Below are 10,402 nucleotides of genomic sequence, written 5' to 3' on the forward strand. Positions count from 1 at the left end.
TTATGTATGTACATATATACTATATTTCAACCCAATATTTATACATGTGTGTACGTTTGTTTCTTCCACTTATTTCCGCATTTGATTGCTCAATAATTTCACAGTTGGTAACTCTGATTTATGTGAATGTATTTAATTTCGCGCTCTTTATATCTATTCTGAGGCTGCTGTCGTCGTCACCTGTTTTATTAACCACTTCTTTTCCTCTCCATTATTTCTTTACAGAATGGCGAAACAATGAATCGCGGCTGTGATGAGCGTTGCACGTGTAATCGTGGCGAATGGATTTGTGTACCACGTTGCATGGGCAACACTTTCAAACTGGTTGGCGGTGCTCCGCATATGGATTTGGATGGGCAAGCGCATTGCCGACAAATGGCCGTCGATGAATGTTGCGCGACTATGGAATGCGGTCTGATGCACACAATTGGCTCCCCGGAAGGTGGTGTGAATGGTGAGTGTGTGGATATGAACAAATTTATTGAAGGGGTAATTGCACGTAGTAACTTACTTTCATTGAAGATTTGTGTTGATAGCGAAAATTGAACATTTTCGTAAAAGATGAATTAAAATACGCGTATCTGATCGTGAGGAGGATAACCTCTGGGCGCTGGTATATTTCCTTTCTTGTGGTGTTTTGTATTGGAATCAGTGTTGCCAGAATTTTTGTATAGCGCATCCCCATATCGAGCCGCAGTTATTCCCAAAAAATCCCCATTTTTCTTCTAAATCCCCATAAGTAAGAAAAAAAAAATATGTATTCTCATTTCTGTTACTTCGTTTAGTTACAGTTTTCAATATTTTTTTAAAATGCAAATTTTCACAGTTGTATATGTGTACATATATATGAGATCATTTGGTTATTTACGTGTAGCAGTTTCTTATTTTTTATGGTTTTTGGAGACTATTTAACAACATACCTTCGGTTCAAGGTTCCTATTCCCATTGCTGTCTGTAAGTTCGTAAATTTTTTTTTGTGCGCTTGCCACTTTGTAAAATTTATTTTACACTGAGGAAATCAGAAATATATGCAGTCCATTCGGTAAATGCCAATCACAGCGATCCTTTTACAATTTGTTGTAATGAGCTGAGAGAAAATTGTGTGTTCAGGGAAAGCCATTAAAACAGGAATTTTCCACGAATAATACTTTGACAAAGAAAATCTTTGTTTGAGAAATTTTTAAGGGCAGGCAGTAAAATATATGTATTTTAATTTCAATATGAATATTTTAAACCAAACCAAAATCCCCATCAAATCCCCACATCCCCAACCGAAAAAAATCTATCCCCAAATGGTTTCAGAAATCCCCAAAATGGGGCGAAATCCCCACATCTGGCAACTCTGATTGGAATGTACAAATTTAACGGCTATGTTTTTATACATATAACCGTCAGCACTTCGTAGGGTATATTGGTCAAGTCCACCAACTCAGCTCTACTCTTGTTTACGCGGATCATGAATTAAAGGGAAATAGCTCAGTATAATTCAGGATAGTATATTGATGTTGGTAATTGCAATTGAGATTTTAATAGGACATTGCAATTAAATTAATTACAATTACTTTTTTTAATGTTCTAAGAAATAATTAACATAATTATATAGAACTAAACTAAAAGTATTAAAAGACTTAGAAAATTCTAGATACATTAATAAAAAGAGAAAGCTTTATTAGACTACGCTGTGTTGAGGGATGATGATGAACTATGTGTATCTCTTTCGCAATGATTTTGAATAGGTGGATTACTGAATGGGAATGAGAGAATAAAAACATGAATATATTCCATTACACACATACATAAATATGTACATGTAATATAACACTGTTGGAAAGTTACAATATTTTCGTCTTTTTCTTTGACTTCTCTTAGACCAAAAATAAAATAAAATTGTAATATGTGAAAAAAGTCGCTAAAGATATCTCTTTTCTCCCTAAAATAACCATAAATCGGGGGAGAAATATTCTAAACTGGCAACACTGCCCAGTTCCGATATTTGATTTGGAGTCTCCAATAAACTTTTAGCATATTTTGTTCGAATTCCTCCGGATTACTCCGTTCGTTTTCTGTAAGGGAGCTGAGTAAATTAGGTTAGGTTTGAAGCAATGCATTAGGCGTGCTTTGCAGTGGTAAGCTTACCACGGTTTTGGCTAGGATATCCGCCCATTCTTTCAATTCCTTTGTGTTTCGGTACGCAGTAGAGGGTGTTTCATCGATTAGCATATTTACGAACACAAAGTGTGTTGGTTAGTATAGCCAATACTGATTTATTAGTTTTTTATGCATATCTATACTCCTGACGACTAGCTTCTTTAGTTGCAGCATATATTTCGGCTTCAAAAATACAGTATTAGTACGGCACTCAGCTTCTTTCACCCCTTCGGTCAGTTTAGAATCGTTCTCCCATCCATATGGCTGTATGAAGACACGTTTCTCACGGCAAAGTATGATTTACTGATTAGCTTATGAAAATTACTGTCGTGTTGCCTCAAGTTTTGGAACCAATTTCTCAGATATATTTTGCGCAACTAGGTGTATAGGTTACTGGTTTAGAATTTTATCTAGTTCTAACGTGGGAGTGATGCGCTACGCCTCAGTTATATGTACATAGTTCAGCAACCCGTTGCACATCCTCTACCCATTTGGCGAATGACTTTCTTTCTATGGGCCACCACACCAAGACGCAATTTAGCATTATTGGTCTAATGGCTGCAATGTAGAAGGAATGTGTGATTCGAGAAAATAGATCCTATATTTTACCAGGAATATTTTGCCTCTAAAGCGTGGGAGGCCTTCATTTCCCTTCCGTCCACATTCAACTTCAAAATCAGTTTAATGTCCCTGATATCATCTCGAATCTTATACTTTTTTCGTAGAAAGTACTAAGTCCATCTTCTCGAACCCCACGTCTCTTGCCCAGTTGAGAATATCTTATAATGTGCTTCCGAGTATTGTACCCATTGAGGTTAGACAGGTCTTGTTGATCATAAGCGCCCAGATCACCACCCCAGGGAGGTAACCATTGTAGAAATAATTATAGTTTGTAACTACTTTGACTGTCAGTCAATCAGACCTGTGTAGGGATGCTTATTCGTTAACAAACCGGTTGGATCTACGTAGACGGATCGGCGCAGATATATATTTGGCCAGGGACTTTCACTTCGGCAATAATCCCCAAAAACTTTTTGGGGCATTTTTATGCTGTTACAACAACAATAGGGGTGCTTATTGTATAGATGACATCCAAACAGGTGGAAAACACGAATCCTGGCAAAATTATTGCAAGGTGATAGAGGAAACAACGGAAGCGGTCAGTTATGAAGAATTCTTGCAAAGTGGCCATGTCAGCGTTGGCGTTTTGGTCCAATTGCACCAAAATTGGAAGCTTCATTCTCCGTTGGTAGCTTGGTTGGTTTGATGAAGCTTTTTGTAGGCAAAAATGTTTTGAAAATATAACCAAATGGAACATTAAAATTTGTTCGCTTGATTTGCGTTTACATGTTCAAACACTGCTTTCACTTTGGTCACACGTACATATTAGATTTCTTAGTTTTTTCTTATTTTATTAAGCAGACAATTTTGTGCAAACAAAAACTCACTTCCCAAAGCTAAGACCGATTAGCTGTTGAAATAGAACGAGAAATAGGTAACTACCTATCGGCTTGAACGAAAAATTGGTGATAGGCAAAGTGTGAGTGTATTGGTAAAAAAGGTGAGTGAATGCAAATTGAAACAACCCTGCAAACCATTTTTCAGAGTATTCTGAATTATAGAGAAACTTTACAGAATTCGTAAAGATCTCATCCGATTTTTTGCCGAAATTTCTAAAATGAAATAAGTTGTGCACACTTCGATTCTTTTACGAAATTTCGGAAGAAAATCTGGAAAGAAATCAAAATAATTCTGCTATGTGAAAAATTTATTGCAGATTTTTTTTTAGAAATGCCTTTATTTTTCGTACAGAAAGTTCTTTACGAGCTCGTGTCAACCACTTCATATAATTTTCTTTGAAGATTCGTAAAAAAAAATCGTTACAGAAATGAGAAACCCCTAAAGATTTCGTTAAGATTTCGGGACCTTTGGTTTGCAGGGAAATTTGGAAATTTATTGAAATGCGTAAAATATCTGATTTTGTTTTCTCACGTACAAGAAAAAAATTTTTATATGAATTGAATCAATCTCAAAGGAAAAATATGTATGTAATTTTGCAAAAGTTTGTTTTTACAATAAGTTAATTTTTTTTATTTAAAGGCCCGAATTCCTTTTGTTGTGGACGGTTAACCAATACTGTAAACAATATTATGTGTAGTTTTAGTTTTTACTGCTAATTTGTGTAGCTAACAACCCCGCAAATTAAAGAAATCTAGTTTTAATGATGAAACAAATTTTGGTAGTTTGAAAACTTATTTGGTAGGCGTTTTGGTACCTAAAAATATTTTCAAGTGNTGTAATTTTGCAAAAGTTTGTTTTTACAATACGTTAATTTTTTTTTATTTAAAGGCCCGAATTCCTTTTGTTGTGAATGGTTAACCAATACTGTAAACAATATTATGTGTAGTTTTAGTTTTTACTACTAATTTGTGTACCTAACAACCCCGCAAATTTAAGAAATCTAGTTTTAATGATGAAACAAATTTTGGTAGATTGAAAACTTATTTGGTAGGCGTTTTGGTACCTAAAAATATTTTCAAGTGGCAACACTGGTTCATGTAACCTAAGCCATTTTTAGGGTCAAGAAAACACATGCGCTACGACGAGCACGGAATAATTAGGTCTACTCCAAGATACACGCTTCCCAGATAACAATCAAGTGGAGCATAGCTAATTCGCTAATGAGGCGCGGAAATCTGATATCGTTAATCTAATGATAAGAAATTCGAAAGCGGAATAGGCTATTAAAACTTTTCGTCGCTACAANCATGTAACCTAAGCCATTTTTAGGGTCAAGAAAACACATGCGCTACGACGAGCACGGAATAATTAGGTCTCCTCCAAGATACACGCTTCCCAGATAACAATCAAGTGGAGCATAGCTAATTCGCTAATGAGGCGCGGAAATCTGATATCGTTAATCTAATTATAAGAAATTCGAAAGCGGAATAGGCTATTAAAACTTTTCGTCGCTACAAATCACCGGAACATCCACCCGGCAGATTTGCAGCAATCACGGGTTATTATATCTCCGATCATTGCGGTTATTATAAGAAGCTGTCTTAACGTTGGCTATGTGGCGGTAGGCTGGAAAGAGTCGAACGCCGCCTCTACACCCAAGGGAGGTAGACCCTCTCATACTTATCCCAAAAAATTTAGACCCATTAGTCTAACGTTTTTCCTCCGCAACGCCTTAGAGGAGATAGAGGATGAATATATACGGAGCATAATAACAACTAGCCTTTTCTCACCATCATAGCTGTCTACACGAAAGACAAATCTACGGAAACCACCTTGCACTCGCTAGCCGGGTTAATGCAAACGCCATAACGCAACCCTTAGAAAATTTTGAACGTGACACTAAAGTTGAGGCTACACTCATCAGTAGGAACATAACCGCAAGGCTAGGCAACACCACACTAGGCAGGCAGGTCTACAAAGGCACCCCTATGGGAGGGTCAAAGTCAAATATCGAAACTCCCAAATGAATATTCTGCGCTCTAATATGGCCACGCTTAGAAACTTGATAGAGTGTAGGAGACTCGGAATAAACCCCATATGATGAGTTAAGAGAAAGCACTGAGGTAATACTCTTTACCAGGGAACATACGCTCCCTACAATCCACTCACCAATCTTCATTGTAGGAGAATGTTAACTATCTAGGACTTATAGTAGACAGGAAGCTTGCGTAGAAACCTTATATAGGGGAAAGAATTAATAAGGCCAACGTTGAATTACTTTTGCACCTAAAATTTCATGCATCTCCCCCCAAACAAAGCGCGAGAAGTGCTTGTCTGCTGGAAATCTACTAAGAAAACGCGTATGGGGCTATGGAAATGGCGGCGGTTCGGCCACACTTTTATACATTACGTTCTGTGTAGTTGTAACCAATAAATCGACTATTCCATTCCTAATGTACAGGAATGCCTGGCAGTTCTAAACCATATTAGTACCGTCTTCAAGGTCAGATACATATGTGTCCCGGGACTTAGTGATATTAAGAAAAATTGCGGGGCCGATGAGCTAACGAATAAATGTAATAGTCTTCCACTGCATGAAAACAGAGGTAACATTGGGATACGCACGGCAACCTACAAATTAAGAATGAAAATATTTCTAAGGCCAGTAGGTCAGGGCACTTGTTTAACAACTAAGCCAATATGGCCGCTGTTTGATAAGAAAAATCAGAATAACTTCGCAGCCTCGTCATAGAGGATATTTCGAAGATTATGCGTTGGGTAACCGGTCAATGACTATTTGGTAGGCACTCTTCAAAATTAGAAATATCGCAGAGATTGCTAAGATTTGGAAGGCAGTTGCCAGCTTTGACTCAGAGCAAAGCATGCTTTTTTGGTAAACAGATCTTTAGGAATAAAACCAAACCTACGTTTCATAAGAGTTCCCGTGTTTAACATTTTTATCACAATGGACCTACGAGGTCTAANTTAGTGATATTAAGAACAATTGCGGGGCCGATGAGCTAACGAATAAATGTAATAGTCTTCCACTGCATGAAAACAGAGGTAACATTGGGATACGCACGGAAACCTACAAATTAAGAATGAACATATTTCTAAGGCCAGTAGGTCAGGGCACTTGTTTAACAACTAAGCCAATATGGCCGCTGTTTGATAAGAAAAAATCAGAATAACTGCGCAGCCTCGTCATAGAGGATTTTTCGAAGATTATGCGTTGGGTAACCGGTCAATGACTATTTGGTAGGCACTCTTCAAAATTAGAAATATCGCAGAGATTGCTAAGATTTGGAAGGCAGTTGCCAGCTTTGACTCAGAGCAAAGCATGCTTTTTTGGTAAACAGATCTTTAGGAATAAAACCAAACCTACGTTTCATAAGAGTTCCCGTGTTTAACATTTTTATCACAATGGACCTACGAGGTCTAAGTGAATTGGTTATTTCAACTGACTGCCACATTAAGCTAACCTAACCTAAGAGTACTTACATATATATGTAGTACTGATCAGAGCTGCCATTTATCAGCGTATCAAATGCGGAAATAAATACCAAAGTGTGCTACATAAAAATTCTTCCATAAACCTTTTCAGTTCGAACTTACCGTTGCTTTTTNATGAATTCGTCATTTCAACTGACTGCCACATTAAGCTAACCTAACCTAAGAGTACTTACATATGTAGTACTGATCAGAGCTGCCATTTATCAGCGTATCAAATGCGGAAATAAATACCAAAGTGTGCTACATAAAAATTCTTCCATAAACCTTTTCAGTTCGAACTTACCGTTGCTTTTTCGGCGATTGCATTCATACAAGTGTAGGTAATATTAAACAAATGCTTCAAGCACTCACACATAAATACTTACATACAATACATGCTAAATTCTCATGAATTCGAAATAAGTCACTTCAATTGCTTAGCGGAACAAATTTTTTTTGGAAATTTGAAAATTTGAGTCATCGAATTGTTTTCGCAAAATAACTAAAGGAGAGGTTACAAATTTTAGCATTTTCAAGATCATTCGATAGACATGAATTTTTACTGCGGCTTATAAAGGTTATAAAGTGCATTCCATTGATATAAACGCTTTTGTTTAAATTGCATTATCTCATATAATTTATTTGCTTATTCGCATATTTTTTCTCTTTCTCATTTAATTTGCAACAACATTCAACAAAAAACAAATTATAAAATCACAAAAATGCTATCAATTCATCAACCAATTAAACACATACCGCCCGCCACTTGCTGTGCCCAATGAAATTAAAAAAAAAAAAAATACATCCAACATTGTAAACATTTACTTCTGTACATACACTCTGAACCACCTTGCGCGCAGCTTCCTCACAAACGCCACGTCCCGACTGCCACCACAACGGCAGCGTATACAAATTTCGTGAACGTTTGGAGATCGGCTGCGAACAGATCTGTCATTGCGATGAAGGCGGTGTGATGAATTGCAAACCACGTTGTCCGGAGCGCAATCACACGCGCCTCGATAAGTGTGTGTATGTGAAAGATCCCAAGGACGTTTGCTGCCAACTGGAATTGTGCGATGTCACACTCGACGATCACGAACAGACAGCATCGCCACCCACAGCGCAAAACTCGATTGGCGACGAGCACTATGGCCCCGAGGAGGCGCGCGATCTCTCCGGTGGACACGAGCAGCGCGATTGCGAATACAAGGGACAACATTACCGCGATGGTCAACAATTCCACGATGGCTGCGAACAGCTATGCATTTGTACGCTCGAAGGTGTACACTGTGCCAAGCTGCAATGCCCCTCAACTTTCGGTTTGGATTTGCTCAATCCACATTGCTTGCGCTGGGAACCGGAGCCAGCTGATTTTGAAGCCAAGGCACCGAATTGCTGTCCGGAGAAGATGCGTTGTGTGGATAACGGCACCTGCGCTTACTTGGATCAGACATTCGACAACTGGTCACCCATACCGACCAATCTTACTGGTGAGTAGCGTTATAAGCGCAAGCGCAAGCGCACACGTACTGTACATTTAATTTACACTAACAATGCTATCAATTCAAACAGTCAATTAACACTAACCGCATTTTCTTTTTTCTTTTCTTATTTTTTTTTTACATTTCTCATTCACGCTGCGTTCGCCTCATTGCGTTGCTTCCGTGTGACAGGTTGTGAGCAGCATTGCTATTGTGAGAACGGTAAAGTTGAATGTCGGCCAGCTTGTCCGCCCGTGCTTGCCTTGCCGCCGCCCGATTTGCCCTGCCATCCGGCGCAGGCACGTATTCTGCCCATTCCCGACGATGAGTGCTGTAAACACTGGGCCTGCGCGCAATTTGCGCCCAAACTGAGTGGCGGTGATGGTGTTGAAGCTTCCACTGCCTTGCCACCACCAATGCATGGAATTAATGATCTAAGCGGTAAATATTGGAAACAGTTTTTAAGTTATATAACATCGTAGCTCTTTTCAAAAGGTTCACAGGTGAGGGAGGAGGCTTGGGTAAACAACGAGTTGCGAATTATTGGGATTTATTTAGGAACTTTTAGCTTTAGGGTTGGGTAGCTTGCATGAAATGCCCAGCGCTTAATCCATGAACGCATGAGCAAAAATGGTCGACTAATGTGCTCGAAATCTTTTCGACCTATTTTTAAGATATAAAAGGCGTAATTAAGTGTTTTAAATATATATTTTATTTATGCGTAAATATCTTAGCTCTCGGTATGAGTAAAATTTTAGTTAACCTAGCAGAAATATTTAACTTCTTTTTGTGTAGCTCAGCAGAAAATCTGTAATTGCTTTTTATGTGTACAAATGAACATGGGCTATTTCAGGACCATTTCGAGACTTGTTCACGACTAGTCTGGAGCCATTTCGGGAGCAGTTCGGCATCATTTAGGGACATGTTCAGAATAATTTTCGGGATCAACTCGGTATCTATTCAAGACTATATCGGGGCTAATTCACGACTATTTAAAGACCGTTTAGGGACTNTATTGAAGACTATATCGGGGCTAATTCACGACTATTTAAAGACCGTTTAGGGACTAGCTCTGGATTTTTTCACGACTATTTCAGGAGCATTTCAGGACTTATTCCGGATCATTATGGAAGTAGTTTAGGACATGTCGAGACCATTTGATAACTTTTTTAGGAATATCTTAGGACGTGATCAGTTTGGAACTATATCGAGATAATTTCGCAACACATTCTCGGCTTTTTCGAAGCCTGTTTAGAACTATTTGAGGACAATTTGGAGACTAGGTCGGCACTAAATCACACATCAAATTTTATGAGTTCCTGGTGTTCATGCTTTTTTACAAAAAACCGTTTCAGACGTCAGCATATTCGTTTTTGCTCGATGCATTTCATTAATCGTTTTTTCTAAATTTTGTAAACCTCAAAAAAAAGAAGATTTGTCCAATGTTCTCAAAATAGTCGTATGTTTGAGAATTGGCCGGTTCGTTTGACCCATATATCCAACCACCGAACCGATTTAGCCATAACTTTGTTGGCGTACTGACACACTTTGTCAATATTCGGTACCCGTTCACCCGTAAAAGTGCACTGTTTGGCTTTTCCTTGGTCTATAGCGTATTGTGATGAATCAATGTTTCGTCCATTGTAAAAGCTCGTTTGAAGCGCGGTTGAACATCGCCAAACACTCCTTTGAAGTGGTCATATGATCCAGTGTGCCAACCATCGTGCGGACTACTTTTTCATGTCCAACAGATACCTTTATTTTCAGTATTCCATCGATGACTTTCGTCGTGGCAGCCTCTTTTGAGCGAACTGAACGTT

General features: G+C 38.4%; 1 protein-coding gene across 1 annotated transcript; it reads left to right on the forward strand.

Annotated features, from left to right (window-relative positions):
• Positions 1–226: 226 nt before the first annotated feature.
• Positions 227–9,236, forward strand: LOC108377989 (putative epidermal cell surface receptor). Its single transcript, XM_017634290.1, has 3 exons — positions 227–454; positions 7,962–8,591; positions 8,775–9,236. Exons 1-3 carry the CDS (start codon positions 238–240, stop codon positions 9,062–9,064), a joined length of 1,137 nt encoding a protein of 378 aa, XP_017489779.1. The 5' UTR covers positions 227–237; the 3' UTR covers positions 9,065–9,236.
• Positions 9,237–10,402: the final 1,166 nt, after the last annotated feature.

The sequence above is a fragment of the Rhagoletis zephyria genome, unplaced genomic scaffold (genome assembly GCF_001687245.7).
Source record: "Rhagoletis zephyria isolate East Lansing unplaced genomic scaffold, Rhagoletis_zephyria_1.1 Rzeph_scaffold_13117, whole genome shotgun sequence".
In the NCBI taxonomy this organism is placed as follows: Eukaryota; Metazoa; Arthropoda; class Insecta; order Diptera; family Tephritidae; genus Rhagoletis; species Rhagoletis zephyria.